Consider the following 22927-nt stretch of genomic DNA (forward strand, 5'->3'; position numbering starts at 1 on the left):
CCAGCCCTCGTGTTTATTGGCAGAATACATTAAATCTATTTATCAGTCCTTTGCTCAGAGCAAACATTTATGGTGAGGCACTTCAGGCAAAAAGTGTTTTTTTTTCTTTTTTTGGTGTCTGTAGCTCAGGAAGTAAAGCAGGTCATCTACTTATTTGAAGGTTTGTGGTTCGATCCTTGGCTCCTCCAGTCTGCATGCCAAATATCCTTGGGCAAGATCATAACCCCAAGATCATAAGTTGCTCTCCGATGCATTCACTGGAGTATGAATGCGTTTGAATGGTAGATAGAGGCACTTAAGCATATAAAATAGAGCTTGTGTGAATGGGTGAATGAGGCATATTGTATAAAGTGCTTTGGGCGCTGCGGCAGAGTAGAAAAGCGCCATTTAAGAATCAGTCCGATCATATCTATTACCTGAACTGTTTATACCTGTATAACAGTTTCAAATAAAAATGTATAGCTTTTCACAACATATAAAATCACCAGCCACTATATTAGTTAGACGTGTTCAACAGCTTGATGATGCAAACATCTAATTAGTGAACCCAACAACAACAACCAAATGCATTTAGACATTTAGACACGGTAAAGACAACCTGCTGAAGAACACCAGAATGGGGGAAGAAATCGATTTAAGTGACTTTGAATGTGGGAAGGTTGTTGTTCCCAGGGAGGCTGGTCTGAGTATTTCAGAAACTGCTGATTTACTGTGATTTTCCCACACAACCATCTCTAGGGTGTACAGGGAATGGTCTGAAAAAGAGAAAATATCCAGTGAGCGTTAGTTCTCAGGGAGAAAATGCTTTGTTGGTGCCAGAGCTCAGAGGAGACCAGTCGGACTGCTTTAAATGGATAGGAAGAGAACTATAACTCAAATAACCATTCATTGCAACCAGAGTATGCAGAAGGGCATCTCTGAATGCTCAACATATCAAACCTTGAAGCAGATGGGCTACAGCAGCAGACGACCACATGAGTGCTGCTCCTGTCAGTTAAATACAGGTAAAGGGAGGCTACAATTTTCACAAGCTCACCAAAACTGGACAAGAGAAGATTGGAAAAATGTTGCTTTAACATGAAAGCATGGATGCTTCCTGCCTTCCATCAACAGTTCAGGTTGCTAGTTGTGTTTGGATAGGTTTTCTTGGCACACTTTGGGGTTCTTAGTCCCGACTGGGCATTGTTTAAACACCACAGCCTACCTGAGTATTGTTGCTGACCCCGTCCAAGTTTTTATGACCACAGTGTGCCCATCTGACCCATGTCCCAAAGCTCAAATAACCTCAAACAAGTTTACTGAACATGACAATGAGTTAACTGTGCTCAAATAACCTCCAGTGTTACCAGATCTCAATCCAATAGAGCACCTTGGAAGAGGAAACACATCATAGATGTGCAGCTGACACTATCATGTCAATATGGACCAAATTCTCTGGGGAATGATTCCAGCACCTTATTGAATTTATGTCACAAAGAATTATGGCAGTTCTTAAGGCAAAAGGAAGTCCAACCCAATACGATCTGCGTGTAGATAAAAAAAAATCAGTCTGGCTGTGAAAGTATTTTCTAATTTATGCCGTGATAAAAAGTGAACTTAATTTTCCCTCAGTAAAAACCTTTGACTCTAATATGTCAACAAAATGTCACAAGAATAAGTGGGATTTATCCAATATTCATGTAGCTGTAATGGTAATATCCGCAGATTAACAGATATGTAAATAGATAATGCATCGTTTACATATTTAAAACCTTATTTGCAATACACTTTTTTTGAAATAATAAACTGGAGAGGTTTCATGCTGATTTGATCTGGATGCAGGTGACTTTCATAGTAATTAACTTGAGAGTGGTGAGTATCCGTCTGAGCACATGCAGGTGCACAGTAGATGCTCAGTGATCTTTAGTGTTTTTGCGTGGTTTTTCTCTACGATGACTGAATGGGCAAACACGGGGAGGGGGTGTCACAGGTGTGGGAAATGAGGGTATCTAAATGGTGTGGGCTTTAAGAAATTCCACTCCTGCTGCAAAACAACATTAGGTCAAAGAGTCAAAGGCACTATCAGCTGGTGTCATGTCAGCCTGGTATTATTAGAAAGCATTTGATATTTGAAAGAGAGATTAGTCATATATGACTGGTTGCGTGGCCACATCTGCACATGAAAAGACAACAGGGCAAGGTATTAGAAAGTGAGGATGCGCTCAAATGCGTCACGCTGAGACTCATTTAGCCGCCAATTGTATATTTCCACGCATATCTAAACACAAGCAATTACACACATGGCACCGATCTAATCCAATCCCCTAATTACACTATTTCTGTATTTTGACATTACTTACAGGGAGGTAATCATATAGGCATCCTTTGAGCCAGTAAGTACAGTTTAAGCAGTAACAGATGTGAGGAAAGCGGGCTGAAAACTTAAGCATAAGTCGGCTGAAAAGACAGAAAAGTTAGCATCCCTTCAACTTGACTTCACTGCAGCTTTTGCAAGGGATTTTATCAAGACATGCTCGGGCACTTCTCACTAGCAGTGGCTGGGGAGTAAGCAGAAATGCACCCTCAAAGGCCATTACGCCAAGCTGCTGCAGTGTGAACCGGAGGTGTGTGCGAGGCAATGATCCAGTGCGAGGAAAGAGTTAACTGCATAAGGGGGAAAGATAAACACATTACTGCTTCGCTAGTCGCCGCAAGTAACATAATGAACTCCTAATCGCTGCTGAGGGTGTAATTCATCTATGAAATCAGCAGCAAATTGAGATGAGGAAAATCAGCTTCTGATCCATCTCATGTGGTAGCTTAGCAGGAAGGATATTGAACGGCGTGCCTCTCAAAAGGTTAGGAGCAACACTTTCCTGTCAGCATCGATATTCTGTCAGTGGAAAACTTCTCCTTGGCTTCGTCTCGTACTCACGGGCCTGCTGAGAAGCACGCGCGACCAGCGGATGAACGTATTTGTATTCTGCGCAGCGCTGGCCAGATAAGCAATGACTAGCAGAGAAGGTCGGAGTGTCATATTCTCAATCAACTCCAGTAGCACACAATGTCAACTGCTTTGTTGAGTAGAGTGCAGCTGTCAAGAGATGGAATGTGTTGAATCAAATTTCTATTTACCCCCTCATTTCTCTCTGCATTCCTTCTCCTCTTGGTCCTCATCGTTCTCGTCTTCCACCTTTCCACCTGCCCAAACTGCTTGTCTCCCTCTCCAGAATAAAGCGTAATAGTATATGTTGGGCCCCAGGCATGAGAGCCAAAATAGCATCTGGAGCTGCCAGCATCCCCTTGTGTATCCCTCTCAGGCATTCAAGGATTCTGGTGCTTACCATCAGCCCTTCCTTTGTCTTTACATGTCTATTCCCTGAATGTCTAAGCTATGTAAATATGAACTCAAAAAGAAAAGAAATCCATAAATCACGTAGTCACTAAATGTATGTGTGTGTTTGCACGAATATGCACATACATGAATATGTTTGAACAAGATAAAAACGGGGCCAAAGAAATCCAACCACCCATCCATCCTCTTCTGCTTATCATTATCAGGGACGCAGGGGGCTGGAGCCTATCCCAGCTATCATACGGCGACAGGCAAGGTACATCCTGGACAGGTCGCCAGGGCTAACACAGAGAGACAGATAACCATTTTCACTCGCATTCACATCTATGGGCAATTCAGATTCACCAATTAACCTAACTCCACTACTGGGGATAGTGGGGCCAAAGAAATGAAAGTGAAATGTGTGAGGAGGGAGAAAGAGACAGACAAAAGAGAAGTCTGGTGACAAAGAGAGAGAGAGAGAAATGACTCACCTTCTCCGCTGACTGTGCTGTGCCAAAGAAAATCGGGATGAAGGCCAGCCAGACGATGCAAGTTGTGTACATAGTAAAACCAATGGGTTTGGCTTCATTGAAGTCTTCTGGTACATCCCTCGTCTTGATAGCGTAGATAGTGCAGGTCACCATCAGCAGGATGCTGTAACCCAGGGAGCAGATTATCTGTAGGTCTGTGATGTCACACTTGAGCACTCCGCGGGCCAGCCTGGGGTTTATGGTTTTCTGTTCATCGTAGTCGATGATAGTGTTTGGAGGGTCAACAGCAAACCACACCAGCACCCCCAGCAGCTGCACGCAGATTAGACTGGAAGTGATAGCAATCTGGGAGGTGGGGCTGATGAAGCGAGGAGCTGTCACTGTCTGCTTCCCCTGCTCGAAGATCCGATAAATACGGTTGGTCTTAGTAAGCAGTGCGGCGTAGCTGATGCACATGCCCAGGCCCAGAAAGATCCTCCTGAAGGCACACACGGCTACGTCAGGCTTGGCGATCATGAGGAACGTGATGATGTAACACAGGAAGATGCCAGTTAGCAAGACGTAGCTCAGTTCTCTGCCCGATGCCCGCACGATAGGCGTGTCATTGTAGCGGATGAAAGTTGCCATGACAAAGATGGTGGCGATGATGCCAAGCATGGCCAGGAAGACGGGGATAATAGCCCAAGGGGAATGCCACTCCAGCTTGACAATGGGGATAGGTTGGCAGCTTGTTCTGTTGGAGTCCGGCCTCATGTCATAGGCACACAGTCTGCAGGAAGTTTCATCGTACTGGTACTGGTAGCCATCGCAGAGCTCACAGTGCCAACAGCACGGCATGCCCTTTACTTTCTTCTTCCTCTCTCCAGTTTTGCAGGGCAGACTGCACACAGAGATAGGCACCTCCTGCTCCCCATCTGGCCACTGAAGCTCCTCCAGCTGGGAAAAATGTGAGACACCACAGGATAAGGGGTTAGCAACAGTGAGATAAGCAAGTGATACCATGTGGGTATTGGTAAGCAGCTGTATTTTGAGGCAACATAACATTAAATTATGATTTTCCTTATTTTCTGCCATACATATACACTGCTACAAGGGTGGATACTCATAATAAACACGGCCAAAGTGTTTGAAAGCTTTTGTTCAAGTAATCCCCTGAACTAAAAGCCCCCTTGATGTATTGAAACAGTTAATAAGGTGTCTTATCGCATCATATTAACTTCTCATTTGTTGCTATATTCTCAAGCTTATGAAGTTGCATTGCAAAAACAAAGTTCAATGCAGTCTAAACGGTAGGGAGGGAAAAATGTGTAGAAAAAAAAATGATGAACCTAATACAGCACAACATCTTTCCTGCCAATTTCTTGGAGGGATTGCCTTTTCTAATACTTGAAAGTAATTGAAATCACCATGGCAACAGAGCCTACCTTTGTTCAGTGAAATAAAAATAAAGTGATGTGAAATGCAAAAGACATTATGTTTTAATACAGGAGCCAGTGAGGTATGAAATACGTGATGAGAAGGAAGGAGAATGGGATTTGGGATTGCAAAATGCTTCGGTTAGACTTTGCACAGCCATTTCTAGTTATGATTGAAAAGTGCAGTATACAGACACACTATCTGAAGGTCTAAACCAAAGAGGCCCAAAGGTGTTTCATGATTTAAGCTCAAACTATAGCTTCGATGTACAAGCCAGCCCTTTAAAAAAAAAAATCCAAGAAGAAATAGAATTTTAAGACTCTTACATATTTTGCTAGGGAGTTAAAAAAAGAAAAACTTTCAAAGTACTCTGAGCTGATCTTTTTATTTATTATGAAAGTATACTGATCCGTGACTTTAAAAGAAGCAGAAGATAAAAGATACACCAACACGCTTTCGCGGCAATATCAGTCATCAGCAGTATCACAGAACTAAACCGAGTCCAACAAAAACAAAAGGCATTCGTATTCTGGGGCGCAAGTTTTAAGCCTGAAATACATCAATGTGTCGAGGTGTATAGAGCAACATAACAATCACATGAAAATGAAGAGGGATTGAATTTAGTGATTATTTTTTGTAGCGTGCTTTGATGTTAAGTGTATTCATGACTTAAAGACTCCCTGTCGAGTTTCTGACTTCCTTGTTGTTGCGTGTCCTCATTTTGTTTGTCTCAAGTGTACTCATAAAGACGCACACCAATATGCATGTGTAGTTTAGCCGACGTGTTCCCACTGTTTCGCTTATCCGGTGCAGATGATGGCAAAGAAGACAATTGGTTGTTTAAGGGAGATGCACATACATTACAGACTTTTTTCTCCTGGCCCATTACGGGGCTTCAGGGTTGGCCATAACTGTGCCAGAAATCATGCGATTACTTCCAGAGTCACAATTTTGACTGCTTAGGTGCTTTCGCACTGAGAAGTAAGGCTAAATGCAGTGCATCACATTTTCCTGGCTCGTGCAATCATAACTGTCAAAATTTGAGTGTGTAGAACTGCACACATCTCACACTCAATGGCTGTCAGCTTGGCCATCCAACAGCTTTTACCGAGAAAGCTCGTGAGTACTGATGCCAGTGCAGCGCGAGCTAACAATGAAAGATTTACTAGCTTTACTTTTTTTTAGGCATTGACTTTGCTGGTGTTGTGGTATTGATGGTGTTAAAATGGTTTTCTTCACTGTAGAAGAAGTTAGTACTATGTTTGGTTAAATGTTCAACTTGTGAGCGCTATCGAGACAGTCATAGTTAAATGCTGCCCTTGTCATTTCCCATAATTTCGCGACACTTTGCTGTCAAATTAAATCTCTCAACGTATTTTCCTTTTTTTGTGGTTTGTTTTTTTAAACCATTTGATCAACAAGAATGTGTTTCATGCTTGACTTAATAAGATAATAATATCTGCATTACAATGAGGGTGATTATCACTGACGTGCCATTTATTAGACTTCAGTGATACGCACAGTGCGTTTTAGTCCGTCGGACTGAATGTTTGTTTTTACAGAAAATCTCTACAAGGCAGCATCAAAGACCAGCAACATTTAGGAAAAGATTATCTGTTTTTTTCTTATTTACTTATTTATTTTTGGCTCACCTGCTCAATAAATATGAAGATCGAGCCTGCAGCCTGTTATCTTAACTTAAACCAGAGACATCACATCTAATACTTATGTGACTGCCAGACTTAAGGAAAACACAAGAAATCCTTCATCATCCGCAAACATCAATTTATCAAATGTACCATTACTTTTCTTTTTTTGTAAGGTTTAGAGAAACAAGATATAATGAGACAGTTAGTGAAATCTTTTTTTTTTGTCCTTGCTTCCTGCAGCTCAAACATTTCTAAGGAAATATTTTGACATTTTTGAAAATACACTGTTTGTTGCAGTCTTTCTGTAGACTCAAATGGGCTTTAACATATCAACAAAACAAAAAACACTTGTTACAAACTTCAAACACTTATGGCTTTACAGTCAGACTCTTTAAGATTAACATGGATTGGTTTTAAAAAATTGCACCAGGTGCAAATACCATCACATATGACATGAGTCTGGCATCACCTCAGGTGATAGCATCACCTCCTCCACATGTGGCAACTGCCATTAATTGCACATGCAGATATGCACCCCACTCGCACACAAACGCGCACTCTCACACAGCTGCAGTGTGTTTGCGATGTGTGCACCTGTATGACGAATGTGTTGTTTCTGTGCTGTCTGGGTAGATTATCATCTGCCATTTATCTGAGGGCATGAAGGTGCCACTTGTTATTTGGACAATGAATGGTGCTCTCTGGAAAACCTCCCGATTACACACAGTGTGGAAACAGTAATGAGACCAACAGCTCTGTTGCCATGGAGACCAGAAACAAGATTTTTGACACCTTGGACTTGCTATGGAGGCTGCTATTTGGGTTTTGTTTTATTTGTTATTTTTACAGTTAATTTGAGTTTCTGCGAGCTGGAACAGCATCGCATTGAATTTCTTTATTGATCATCGCAGAGTGTATCAGGGTGCTCATTCCAACGAAACCTTTAAATTAGACGGCGCTTACAGAACGCAGTAACACCTTCTTTTCTTTTTTTTTCTGCATTAGGATATAATTGTGTTGTAACAGCATTTGGTTTGTAATCACACTAAAACAGAACGAAGAAGAACTCTCCAGCAGCAGACGTTGTTCCACCTGTTCTATCAAATGCATTTGGTTTAGTTTAATTCTTGTCATCCCCGAGAACCATTATGCAAATGTTGACTCATCGGTATGTAAATGTCATGCTTTTTTTTCTTTTCTTTTTTTTCCTAATCTGAGTTACAAAGAAATTTCAGCTCAGGTTTCATCCTATCATATGGTAAATGTCGAGCCATGTTTGCCTTGAAAAAATAAGAACTCATCAGTTTCTTTATTGCCCACATGAATCACCTGAGCCCATTTCTCGTGTTGTGACAGTGAGATCTATTACAGTGGCATGAAACCAACTCCCTGCACTTAAAAAAGCAGCTGCAGCCTCCAGCTTTGCACCTAAACCCTATATTAGACAGTAGGTGAATTTAAGTTCCAAATGCAAAATCCATGTTGCTATTCCATGGGTTCAGCTTTCATTTGGATGTGCCAAAAATGTCAAACAACTCACACATCCACATATTTTTAGATTAATATCCTTCCCTTTCCCTGTAACGCACCCAGAGCCGTCATACGGTTTAACTTGTACTTTCATTTCATCTGATAAAATGTGATCATAGACTTTCATCGTGTAGTGCAGGAAAGCTAGCGAGCTGCAGTGGGAACACGGAAGGTGTGTATTTCAGGTGTCACCTTCCAGCGACATCTTTGGTAGCTCTCTGCTGCCACAACACAGAGTATACGGACTGACATAAGTTAGCTTCCACTGTACACCCTCAGTCCTCCAGAAGATGCAGTGAAAGAATAATGATATGCAACATCAGTGAGAGCTCAGCTAGCTGGTTTTCTTTTTATTTCCTTCTTTCTTTTTTAATATTGAACTCCCAAATCGTGTTGCTTCTGATGTATTAGTCTTGCCCAAACATTCTTTCACTGGTGGAAACATATCAGATCTTTTTAATAACATACTAAATGTGACCAACTAAAATCCTTTTATCCCTTTTCATGCACTAGATTTAAAATAGTCTGGTTTCCCTGCATATTTTTTCTTTCCTATTAAAAAAGCAGCTTTCAGGATATTTGATAACTTTTAACAGAACCAAGTTTCAATTATGGTTATAAACATTTTTTTATTAAGTCTAAAGTAACTTTGAGTAGGACTTTGGAATATGTTTAACATTTGGCTTACATTGGAGAGCAACACATCAGTTGAAATGTGTGTGCGTTTCTCTATTTGTTGCTGGAGGAAAATATAAGACCTGAAAATGATGAAATATTGTCTGCTGGGTAAAGCAAACACTTTATTTTGCATGTTAAATTGCAAACGCTCATTTTCTCCACCTGAAATACATCAATCAGAGTGGAAGTAAAAATGTCTGCACCTGATTTGTTTCCATAGTTGAGATGCAAAAAAATGCACACCTTGAGAGATTTCAATTTTGGAAAACACAAAGTCCTCGTGCTGTAGAATCGGCACACACATATCCCTTATCATCACGCATGCCAACATTTGCAAACGCATGCCTCTTGTCTGTTTCATCAGCGGCTGTAAATCATCATACCCTGAGCTGGAGGTTCTCCACCCACTGCCCTACCACTTTATACTCTGGGGTAGAGGAGTTGGTCATCTGGAACTGGAACAGGTCATAGCGTCCTGGAGCATCGCCATTCTTGTTAAACACAACAGAGGTGCCGGCACTGCCTGTGCAGAGCAGAGCAAGAGAGAAGATGCAAAAAAAAAAAAAAGAAAAAGTGTTAGACGTTGGTGTGGAAAAACAAAAAACAAAAAACCCTTTACCTCGTTTCTCCCGACTCCTTGGTGGCCTACAAGGACAAAGCAAAGGAGTCTGTGTGCCTTTCTCCAAATATAAACCTCCAAAAACAAAGACGCATATCTTGAACCTTTGTGATAATAACAGACAAAAAAAGTCTAGAAAGCTACTAAGCTCCCTACTGACCACTATAACACTTTCTTACCTGCTTCCTATTCATCATCACGCCTGCACAATGCCCACTGGCAGAATATATTCTCACATTTAAAACATGGTTAGTCATGTGGACTCTCAACTCTAATATCAAGAACTGGCTGCTGCTCCTTAAAAACAGCGCACACCTCCGCAGATTAAAAGTAGTGCTGCATTTCAGTCACACTCTGGTCAACAACTGGGGACGTAAGGAGGACAAACAGGTCAGCCAAAGCATCTTCCAGTCCCCATCCGCTCTCAGTGTGCAGCATCCAGGCTTAAGCGGTGCCCTGAAGATTTCACTAATTAGCTTCCAGATGACTGTGGACATCTGAAACATTTAAATATCTAAGGTTTTCCTTATTTGAACTTCTGCAGGCTCTCGAGCCTGTCAGTTATTTTAACACTGGTACACGTGTTAATGTGTGCACATTTTAATGCAAATGCCAGTCAACGTGAGTTCTCCTTTACAGCAGGGAGCGCTGAATGACATTAGCAGAATAAAGGTTGTACTTTATTTCATACATGAGGTCTGCATTGTTGATGAGGTCATTTCTACCACCTCACAATGCAGGAGGGAATGAAAAAAAAACTGCTGTATTTCACAAGTCTGTTCACCTTGGCAAAGCATACAGTGGTTCACATGCACGGATGGCGATACCATTTTTGAAATGGGACAGGGGGAGCCTGATGACACTTGGCATGGGAATTAAGTACTTTAATAGCTCTGGCTATAATAAGTGGACCACGAGCATATGTCCACAACACTTTGGGAACATGTTGTTTTTTGTAACTAGAACAGAGCTTGTGGCTTTTGGATGGAAGGCCACCGCACCTTCTCCTTAGTTTTCAGCCAGAAGGGAATTTCATCTCCCTCCAGTTTATTTTTTTTTTCCAAGGACATTTGTCATTGAACACTCTACAAAAGTTTCAGGCTAAAAGTCTCTTGTTAAACAAGAAAGGCAGACGAGGCGAGAGAAAATCCAATTTCAGAGAACAAAATAACCAGCTTTTTAAATAAAATACTGTGAACAAGCACCCAAATTTTCTTTTTGACTTTGTGACACGATTGTGTATTACAAATGAAAGTTTGTGGCCCTTACAGTGTCGATGCAGAGACACGAATCTCTCCCATTTTGCGGTTATGCAAAGTGACAGCACCATATTCCACATTACCACTACAGAAATAGCAGCAGTGGAGCCATTTGACCCACTGATGTTTCAATTTAAAAGTAGAACACTAATTCATAGGCATCTGTGTGTCAGCACAGAAAATGAAGTGGGACGGGTGTTCAGAATTAATTCAAGTGTATTGTCAAAGGCGTACTGAAAACTCTGTCGATATGAAAACCAAACCCAAACCGGGTGGGCGGCAGTCACCGTCCTGTCACTTCGGCTTCCACCAAACAGAGAGTAGACTTGTTGACACAGTGTATAAAGATGTTGACAAGGTATTGACACCAGTGAGCAAAAGCTGTCACAGGGTTAACATTCTTATTGCACGCCCCAGCAAAAATATATAGCGTGCGCAAACACACAGTCATTCAGTAAAGTCACACGCATGATTGGGCACTTGGCGCTCAGTTTCGGCTTCAGAGCAAATAATTAAGTGGCGTTTCTGTGTGCGCAGATAAAAGGACATTAGAAATTCATTTTTATATTCTATTGCCTGATATTTTCAAGGGAACAAAATGCTTTGTGTAGAATCCTAAGCGAGAATGCTGTCTATGATGAAAGATTTATGCATTTGCATGTGGCTCTGAACTAAGACATGACAAAAGTGTACTGCTGCTGTGCGGTGCAGAGCAGTGTGGGTGGACTAGGGATCCACTGCTGTGTTTCTCTCGCATCATTATTCTCTCCTCTTTTTTTTTTTCCTTCTGCCTCTCATTCTTCAGCTCTGTGACTCCAGCACGGTGGGGAGATCAACAAAGGAGGTTTACACTCCTTGGCTCTCAAACACGCGTTAGCAGCGGCACACACACACAGGATAATGTGCATGGTTCCAGTCTAAATGCAATAAGGGGCAGCGAGATACGCCTGACAGAGCACCAACAGAACAACCAGTTATAAAAAGGTGTGAGATACAACAAGGCAGGAAGAGGCTGTGGAGACTGAAAATGGAAAATCTTATTTTTGGTTCACATGAACTTCTTTATTTGTCATTACCAAAATGAAATGTTTTCTAAGGCCAAATGACAGAAAAGTCAGCAGCATGAATCCAGATGGTTATCGAGGTTGGGCAACAGCTTGTCAATCCAGTGCATGAATCTGCACTTGGTTAAGGCCTTCTTGAAATATTTATATTGCTCTGTCGTTTGCATATAGTCTGCTGCTTTAGTTCCACCTTAAACTCAGAGGGCTTCCTGCCTGCTGGAACTCTGCACTGCTGCCATAGCGACAGTGTTAAAGAAAGGCAGGCGGCTCTTTAGCCTTTAGCTCAATAACACAAGTTTGCTTTCACACTTTTTTAGTATAGAAGTATTTATATGGTGTAATTAACCTTGTTAAATTTCATCACTGCAATGCTTAGTGTCAACCAAGTTTCACATATACATACTTTTAATGCATCGGGATAATTTTAGTGCATAATATCACATATTACCCTTAATATTTCTACTGATATAATTTAATTTTCAATGTCAAGAAATATGAAGAAAATAAAGCACTGATTTAATAAAAAGTATTATCTGAAATCACAGCTTTCATACTGAAATCAACTTCTGCAGCCAGAGCCTTGCATTTTTTTCAGTTCCTCAGTGTTTACCAAAGTCTATTTTTAATGCACTGAATATGTTGCTTCATTATGATGAGCCTTGATCTTATATACACCAGCCTGCTGCTGTAAATACTCACTATAGCACCAAACATCCATCCATCTGCAATTAATACTAGTCCTTTAGTACCTGAAATATATGTAATAGATAGATATTTTCTTAGAAACATTAAAAGTTTGTAAAAATCGCATGTTTTCAGTGACAACAGTGAGCTTGGTGATATCCTACGAGTTGAATTTTTGCATTTCATCATTTTGCAAAAAATTATTTACAGAAAAGATTCTTTACGTGACGCCTACAGGTCAAAGTTGGTCCTTTTGGTGACCATACTACTTTATTCACCCACTGTTTATGTCATACATTTATACAGCAATGCAGGACAGGACTAATTTCTTCTGATACAGCAGCTATAGCACACTCAATCGTCCTAACACTGTCAAATACAACCGGTATTGAAAACTGCAACAGCCATTTCACTGATGGTTAAAAAACTATAAAGAAGCAGAAAATAAAAACCCATCCTCTGAATAGACGCATTTCAAATGCTAACAAAAACTGTTTGACGATTCCCTTTTTCCTGTGCAGCCCTCAGTCAAATGCTGCCTCCCAAAATTGGCACTCATTCATTAAACCTGGTTCTCAAAGTTTTGATGAATGCATATTTGCAATAACAAATTTTTAAAGCAATTTAGTTTGGTCTGTTGTTGCCTGGATGATTGCAGTGTGTCATTAAATGTTTGTCTTCGCTCTACCTTAGTTAGTGTTTTGTCCTCTCTCTCTATGCTCTCTTTTTCTTTCCTCTTGTCTTTCCCTCCCCCCTCAACTGGCCACAGCAGATGGCTGCCCCTCCCTGACCCTGGTTCTGCCAGAGGCTTCTTCCTGTTAAAAGGTAGTTTTTCCTTCCCAATATCCCCAATATACCTATAAGTGCTTTCTTATATTTCTTAATTGATATGGTTTTCTACAAGATAGAGTCTTTAACTCACACCCTGACGTGACAGCTGATGTGATTTGGGGCTACATAAATAAACCTGAATTGAACTGAAATGCACTGGATAAAAAAGCAAAGAAAATCAGAGCTCTGTGGGAAAGAAAAAAAAGAAAGAACTGTGTTGCTTGGTGTATTACTACTTAAATAACAAAACACTGCATAATTATGGGATTGTTGTGAAAACTGTTAACTCTTCCCTAACACACGCCTTCTGTTTTGACTGAAAATGACATTGGGGGGATGGGATGTGACTGAACAACCTTATTTGAATAGATAGAACTAACACGAACAACAGGATCTCTGAGCGAATAATGAAATGAAATGGAAATTTAGTCTGATTACCACGCTAGAAATTTAATTGTTCAAATTCCTGGAGCTGCATGTGAATTAATAACAGCAGTAAATATGCGCTGCAGGTTCAAGGAAAATCAGAGGGTTGATCTCTGTTTTAGAGTAATGAATGCATTCATCTGAAAGAAAAAAGACTTGTGAAACTTTCATCTACTTTAATGTTGCAGTAAAATAATATGCGCATATTACTGTTTGAGTCATGCTTTTAAATAAATGAATCGAATGTTCCTGTTAATTTTCAGTTATAAGATACATGTTTAAAAGACTGGGTCTCCATCCATCCATACATCTCTCTATCCATTTTCGTATGCTTATCGGTTTAGGGTCGTTGGGGTGCTGGGGCCTGTCGTGAGGTGAAGGGTGGGGTACACCCTAAACAGGTTACCAGCTCATATTAACACCCGGCCAATTTCGATTCACTAAATAAGCTACCATGCCTCTGGGCTGTGGGAGGAAGTCTGAGTACCCTGAGAGAACCCCCTCACAAGCTAGATGGCCTGTGGAATTGAACCTACAATCCACAGGAGAGGATATGCCCTTCCAAAAGGAAAGGAAATCTCAGGTAAATCCTTAGTACAATGTGCCTTCTGAGTAACGTAGCCAGAGGTACACTATTCCTACATATACTACACTGCAGGATTTTGTCATACTACTTAAGGAAAGTGTCATTTTTATCTGGGTCCACTTCTAAAGTTTTGAGAGAAGATTATAGCCGTGCTTGAATCACTAGGATCTAAAAGCTAGCCGAATCTTATCTAGAACATTTTGTGAAGACACCGTGTACTTCAAAAGAGCCTTTAATGATCACAGGCTGACATGCATGCCAGCAGATTTGTAATGACAAAGGTTTCTATGTTTTAAATTCGTCTCCCAGTCTCTCTTCTTCCTTTGCTCTCTGCATTTTAGAACAGCTGTCATTAAAAGCCGTTCGGCATTAATTGTTAAGGATCCTCTGATTTCTGCACAGGGATGAATAATGTAGTTATTCAAGCACAGGTAGGCCCATCAAGTATCATATCAATGCAAAATGTTACATATCTGACACATAAAAACAGAGGAGGTAGCCTGAAATGGCTTTTATTGCCATTAAGTTGGTTTTTTTCTTTCTAACTCACATGATGTGCACACAAAGCAACTAAAATACTCAGGAATTAAGTGTTAATTAAAGGAACAGTCTGACACTCATATTTTAAATATGATTAGTCTTCTTATTGCTACAAGTTCTAATAAAATACCGACATTATTTTTTGTCTTTATAACCACTTTAACACATGCACTGCTTTCTCAATACTGGCTGTATGCTGGAAATGCAAATGTCCAACTGAGTCAGATAGGATACTAAATGGTCTTGAGTTTCCTTGGATAAAGTCAGTGAACTATCTAATTGCACTCTGGTGCGAACAGTACTGATAAATATGCAATAATCCATGTGTTTTGTCTCCTGCCTTCTCTATCCAGACAGGTCCCCTCAAACCAAAACTAATCAGACTTGATTCTCCCAACACTGCCTGAAATTCATGTGTCACAACTTTTAAAGTGAGAATGTAGCTGGACAGTTGGTTGGAATATCGAGTGAAAAAAGAGGAAGCTTCTTTGTTTTTGTCCAAAACCTACCAGCACCTGTAAAGTCAACAATGCTGACCCTGCTTTTGCTTTGTTATCTACCAGAAACTTTATATAGTCTTTCCTCATGGCCCAGCAGTAATCCACAAAACCGTAACAAAAAAAAAAGACACACTGAGAGGAACCTGGCTTTTTAAAACCACAATATGCTCAAAGATGATTAATCCATTAATGAATAAATGTTTGCACAGCTTCTCTTTCAGCTGATTCTATTATCCACTCGCTCAAAAAGAGAGCTTGAAAGATGCTGGACAGAAACCGCTTGTGCTGTTAAGTAAGACAACAGCTGCAATGTTGATAAGTAGCTGATAATTGAATTTTGACATGGTTTATTCTCAGGCGTACAAGCTTTAAATGCAGTCCAAAATTCTAAACACTTAAGCGATACCATAATTGAGTTTGTTTTTCTTACCCGCGCAGCCTGTAAACATCCGAACTTTTACAGCGTGTCACTCACCGTTGAAGCTGGTGTTGCGTATGTAGCTCAGCAGAGTTTTTCCCTCTGCTGCCTCCAACCGCGGACAAACGCCAGGATGATCAGGACATAAGTCCCGGTGCATCTTGTGGAGAGCGTGGGCCATGGCGTACACTGCGTCAATCACAAACTGCACTTTGCCTTCCTGCTCATACTTGGAGTCGATCCCGATGCGCTCCTGGCCTGAGGGAGGAAGACGAAGACGAAGACTAAGAGCCAAATGCATTATGAACCATTAGACGTTACATTCCTGCAGCTCTCCCTGTCATCTCCAGTTCCTTTTTTCATTCCTCAATTTGCCGTTTGTTGTTCTTACTTCAGTTTTGATTCTGAAGGAATTGCACCTAAAGCGACAATGTGGCTCAGGAAATAAGAAAACACATTTAATTCCCACGTGGAAGCTGGATCATGAGAAAGTGTTTATGACAAATACAGCAAATACATTTAATTACTGCAGGGCATTAGAAAGTAATAAACGCCTAATAATTGACCTCATTTGTCCCATCGAAAAGGTGATGAAGATCATGAACTTTAGACTCTTCTACAGGGGCCCCCCGCCCTTTGATACCCCCCTCCCCCGGTGGACTGCCCTTTCACTGCAGGCTGCTGTAAAGGTTCTGCCTCGTCCTGCTGCCGATACACCGACTGAATATGTAACGTACAAGCTCGACAGGATTTTTGTTGTTGTTGCAAACTCAATTGTATTTCAAAGGGTGAAATTATGGAAATTATAACAACAAAAATACTACATCTCCTTTTAATGATGATAATCATCATCATCATTATCATCATAATCGAAATATTCACACTCCTACTTAACAAAAAACAACACAAAAAAAACCTGCACCATCAAAAAGGAGACTGAACGATGATTTCCTCCTCAGTTATAGCTGCTCACAGGAGACCTGAGTGATGATAATTGGCAATACAGCATAAGTATATAAAGAATGCAGAATATTTCAATAAAATAACGAAGTTCAAAAGCGATCTGCGCTGACATTCTAGCCCATTTCTAAGAACATACATTTCTGCCCACACATGACCTTTTTGATTTTCTGAGCTCGGTACAAGCTGCTCAATGGACAGTCTTTGCAGGGAAAAAAAAGCCTGTTGTTAGTATTTAATATTCATAAATATCAACTCAGCTTGCAGTTTGAAAAGAGCCAATATATAGGCGTTTGTACAGCCATTTTCAGGGGAACTGAAGAAAACATAAAAGGCATTTACAGTCATTTTACAGAGCTTTTGTGGGGCTCACTAAGTGGAAGAGTATTGTCTCTGACACATGATAAAAGACACCAAACAGGCGATTATAAAGGGAACAAAATCCTTCAGGAAACAGTAATTTGTGTCACGCTGCTATTACCATCATCACGTATGCAAGCAAGATTAATAGAGCATCCCACATCACAGGCATCATCCACATGGATAATAGATGCAGTGCAATGCCTGTCACGCCGTTGGCAGGCAAGTTTAGGTAAAATGAGCATGAATCACTGTAAGAAACAAGCCTTTCATTAATACTACTAGTACTAAAGCAGAAGACATAGTTTTCTGTCACTTTCCAAGCTAAATAAATTAGTCTCTGGCTCAGTTACTGTGCTGAGCTGCCAAGGTGACTGTGTTAAGGGGGGAATTGAGGGAATATGGGATTAAAGAGTTACAGGACATTAGCCACAAGAGGAGACAGTCTGCAACTGTAGAAAGTCACGTGGTGCATTATTTTTCTAATAATAAACTCTGCCTGTCCTGCACCCGCTGGATAGAAACACCTGGTGTTAGACTTTCTGGATACACAGCAGACAAAAAACAAAAAAAAAACGAAACCCTAATCGTTTACCTGCAGCTTCAAGTGCAAGCAAAAGGTCAAGTTCGAATCAACCGGGCGCTGACGTGGGAGAGTGAAACTACGCATCACCTTTTTAGTGTACTGCAGAGATGCTCATAATTGGTGCGCGTACCTGTGCATTTTCGGCTGGTATCCTCTTTCTTTGAGGCGCTCAGCAGCTTGCAGTTGAAGTTTTCCTCCCAAAACTCGGCAAACCAGACATTCCTGCGATTGTTCTCGAGGGTGAGTGCAGTAAAGTATTCATCAAACCCTGGAAGAGAGGAAAGAGGAGAATGGCTCAGTTCCGGACCAATTACCAACCAATTCAGGGCTAGAGGAAATGTACTGAAACTTTAAGCTCGGTGGTGGTGGTGCAGTAGTGCTGGTTGCTAGGTGTAGGAACAACACTACTTCATCAAAATTTGACTTTAGTGGTTCCTCTTCCTCTCAAGCCCCGTGGAACTTTAATCACTTCTTTCATCTAGGAAATTACACTAATTAAAAACCAGGATGCGGAATAAATAACGCAGGGATAGTAAGTGATGCCAAAGCCCGCTTCCTCGGGCTACGAGGAGCTGTAGGTGCTGAGCAGGTTTTCTTCACTTCATAAAATCCATTACAACGGAGATGGATTGAAGGCGTGATATATTAACTTAACACATATTTCAGCAGGGCTTTGGTGCCTGTATGAAGAATCATCTTTATGAGAAATAACCTGCTGCAAACAAAAAAAGAAAGCCTGTGTGGTGATTTTTTTCTCTTTTCTGTGAAACTTTACCACCCAATGTGGGTCAGCGAAGCGAGCTGGGACAAAACTCCCCCGCAAGCACCATGGTGCAGTCATTTTTTACTGTTGTTTCTGAGCAAACAGCTCTATCTACAATGGGGTTGAACCAGTTCTGGAATTCTGAGCTGATATCTATGTTTAAAATAACAATCTGGATAATCTCTAATGGCCATAGTCACGTCCTTAGTTTTGCTTTTCTTGTCATTTCCCCTGCGATAGACTGGTGACTTGTACCTCGCCTGTCGCTCAGTCGCAGCTGCGATAACCTACAGCCCCACTGTGACCCTGCATTGGATAAGTGGAAGAAAATAGATGGATGGATGTTATTTCCCCTTTTGTGCCAGAAAAATCCAGAAATTGTCATTCCAAAAATATTGCTTTTCACTGTTTCAGTCTTTTAATTCTTCATAATGCCACATTCGAACATTTAAAATCAAATTGATGCAAAGCCACAGATAAATATCAGTCATTGCCACTGTTAAATGTCAGCATATTTGGCCGACAGGCTGATGTCGTCTGATATATTTTATAGCATCCCAAATGACTGGAGGAGAGTCTGAATTCCCCATTTTAATGTCACTGTGTATCCACTCTTTGTTATCCAGTCCCATTGGCTGAGTTGTGGGTAAAGGTAATAATGGCTAATCAGAGCTGAATGACTCAGCTGATTTTCCTTTCAAAGACCATCAATAATGCATGGTGGATTAATAATTTTCTCACTGCCTCCAGAGTGTACATTTGTCCTGGCTAGACCTCCCCTAATTAAGGAAAGCTTCATAAAACCCAGCCTTTCAAATTTCCTCAATTGTAATGATGAGTGGTTATTAGGCCTGTGACACTGAACAGAACTTAAAATAGATGGCACATGCTGTGAATATTTCTGTGGTAAATTTTGCATGTCCTGGCAAATGAAGCTATATAATTCCCTTGTTCGCTTCCATTTTCTTCAGGGCAGACTTCTTCAAACTGCAGTTTTAAAGAATAACAGAGTCGTTAATGACATTTCATTTAGACATTAATGATATAAAATGTTAAAATAGTCCAAAAAAAAAATTTGTGTACTATTAAGGTTTTTCTCAAAACCACCATTAAGCGTCGCTTTTGATAACGAGGCAGTGCTTCTGTAATAATTTTAATACCTGTGATGACTTCCAGAGATGAAAAAGTTTACAGTCACTTATTTCTGTGTTTGAGAAAAGAAAAAATAAGTCATTTTATTCTAACTGACTTTAGTTTGGTCTTGTGCAATCCACAGCCAAAGATGGGAACAAGGACACGCTGGTTCTCTGCAGGATGTCAAAAGTCATTCAGAGAGATGTAGGAAATTGTTTGCTGAAGCAGAAATACATGATGCAGAGGGAGGTGAAGTGGGTAGAAAGAAAGTAAATAAAAATATGTCCTTGTTCTTAATAGTCTTTGAAGATTGCAGATTTTTGCTCAGTATATGTTCAATGATGCTACAGGATTTCTACAGCATACTTTTTTCACTGCAGTCCAATCTGCTGGATGACACGACGGTTAAACGTAAAAGCGATCGTTCACTTTGATGAAACAACAAAGAACTATGATTCTGGAGCATTTTAAGATCTTTTCAGCTCATTACTTGGGTTTTATCATTTTCAATATTGACTTTTGCCTTTGAAGATGAATTCATTTTCATTAAAAACAACAATACACTACCCGTGAGGCACCCGGGAGTACTCGTGCAGCCGTTAGCAACTAGTGATTGAACACTGAACCAACCTTTGGTTAGAGCCATGATCCTAGAAAAAGGCAATATGCACCATCTGAACTTAATAAGGTTTCACGTTTTTGTGACAGAACAGCAAAGACGAGACAGGAAAGTGGGGAAAAATGTACGACCTGGTTAAATGGCACAAAGAATATGTATATGTTATATGAATATGTATAATACACTGTGCTAAAACAATAAAAAAAATTTTTGGACCACCATTAAATGTAAGATTTACACCACAGTTGTCCTAAATTAACAGTACTGGTAATTACCAAAATCATTTTTTCATGTTTCTGTGATGGTTAATCTTGCAGCATGTGCAAGCTCTTTAATCAAAATTATATTTTTAAAGCTGAAATATAATTATTGTTGTTATCCATTCATTTTCAAATTTCCTGTTTAACAAAAACTCTGTAAAAAAAATTTGTAAATCACATTATGTTTTGATTAGGTTGCCAAATTACAGTTATTTACTTCCATTCCTGAATAGAAAAATTAGTTTTGAATGTTATGCTTGATTAATTTCTGATGTCTCAGAGAAGTCCAGTGTGCCGGCTCAAATTTGGCTTTATTTTTTGCCAAATATATAATAATAGAATTTTTAGTGTTTTTGACAGAGTTCTAAAATATTTGTGTTTTCTTGTTTTTATGACATCGGGTCCAATAAATGTGTTAAGTGCTGTATGTGTTTCAGAATGTTTCAGTCAGTAACTAATGCATATTTTTAATCTGCCAAACCATAATCATTTACTCCGTAATATAGCAGTCAACATGTTTGCCTCACATGTAAAAGATCCCAGATTCAAGACTGAGAACAGACACAAACTGGGGGGAGGGTGACAAGCTAGTGTAAACCCCTGTAAAATGGGAACCTCAGAAAGGATTTCTTTCACCATCAACAAATAACACATTACATATTGCACAGCACAACCTTAACTGGAAATCCTGAAATACGCCCTGTTGTGAAGCTATTGCTTCAAACAGCTACAAGGATAAATGTGCAGGCTGCGCCACCTTTAGTTTTCCAAGACCTTATGGATAAATGGGAAAGGGGCTCTTTCTGTCACAATCAATGATAGTGAATGAGAATATATATATGGATATGCTAAATCAATTTCAGTGTGTAATAGTGCCAGAGCAGTACAGTTCAATATGTTATACAGAATGCATATATCTCCCAACTGTAGACATAATTTCCTCCCCAATTTTTCACCAATGTGCCTGAAATGCAAGAAAGAAATTGGCCTTTGGTCATGTCATAAGCTGCAAAAACACCATTCTAATGTATTATCAGACAGAATATATACTGGGCTGAAAATGGAGATGGACCAAAGTCTATTATTTTAGGTCTCCCTGGTAGATTCATCCCAATGAGAAAGAGAGGATTGTACTGTATTATTCTGAAAGGAAGAACCTCTTACTGAAGTAGATTAGTGAGAAAGAACCAAGTATTAAAGGTTGGCATAGAGTGTCATTAGAATATCTCACAAACATATCACATTCAAAAGCAGACCAATTTGGAAAACCTATTTGAACTACTCGAGACCTAATGTATCTACCATCTGGCTGCAGAGTTTGTTTGCTAGTTTCTTTTCTAAATGTTCTGATAAATGAAGACTGATTATTGTCATTTTTGAGAAGCTAGGATGATGAGTTCTGTTTGTGGTTTACTCACATAAATGTCTTTGTTTATAGATTTCAGAATGGATCCATCCTTTTATTATAAAACTGAAAAATTTGAGGATTAAGCGTTTAAATATGTATATTTTTATAGTTTTTCAAATCATTACAGTGCAATACTTTGCACGATTATGGATATACTTATAAGCACAAACACATGGCTGTTACACCTGTTACACTTTTTTATATATATTATACAGGATATTATACACTTTTACATTTTTATATATGATTCTTACTCCTGTTTTTTTTTTTCTCTTAGTTTAGGTAAAAGTTTTTCTAGTATGTTTCTCACAGTCGGGGGGAGTATTTTTTAGCCGGAAAAAACATTTCACTGTATGTTGTACCAGCTATAACTACATGTGACAAATAAATAAAGAATTGAATTGAATTGAATAAAGAATTGAATTAAAATCAAATGCATGAATCCACCGTCTCCTGGTGAGCACTTTAAAAAGGGTGAAGCTGAAAGTACTTATTCCAATCCTAAACTTATGAATGAATTGAAATTTACTTGATAACCAAAAATAAAGGCTTCCTGTGAACACCATTGTTTTCTTATATTGGCTTGCTGTGTAAATGAGCAACTGTTGGCAAATTTATGCGTCATAAACTCAACAGGTAACAATGACAGCATTGTATTCACAGTATTTAGATTGATATCGTACTTTCTTGTTTTTAGCATTGTTGACTTTGAACTGATGAACAAATTAATCAAGCGGGGGGGGGGGGGGGGGGGGGGAACGACACCCTTAATGAGCGAAGCAACGTAACAAAAGATGCGGTGAAGACTGTAATGTGAATATCTGTGTGCC

At 39.9% G+C, this 22927-nt stretch overlaps 1 protein-coding gene across 1 annotated transcript in view; it reads right to left on the reverse strand.

Annotated features, from left to right (window-relative positions):
• LOC113013016 (metabotropic glutamate receptor 7-like) overlaps positions 1 to 22927 on the reverse strand; it is a 73952-nt gene that overhangs the window by 15002 nt on the left and 36023 nt on the right. The window contains exons 5-8 of the mRNA XM_026153539.2: positions 18044 to 18181; positions 16065 to 16265; positions 9464 to 9603; positions 3808 to 4743 (exon numbers count right to left, since the gene is read on the reverse strand). Coding sequence (XP_026009324.1) covers positions 3808 to 4743; positions 9464 to 9603; positions 16065 to 16265; positions 18044 to 18181 — 1415 coding nt within the window. The remainder of the gene's footprint in view (positions 1 to 3807; positions 4744 to 9463; positions 9604 to 16064; positions 16266 to 18043; positions 18182 to 22927) is intronic.

This window comes from Astatotilapia calliptera, chromosome 20 (assembly GCF_964374335.1).
Source record: "Astatotilapia calliptera chromosome 20, fAstCal68.1, whole genome shotgun sequence".
NCBI lineage: Eukaryota > Metazoa > Chordata > Actinopteri > Cichliformes > Cichlidae > Astatotilapia > Astatotilapia calliptera.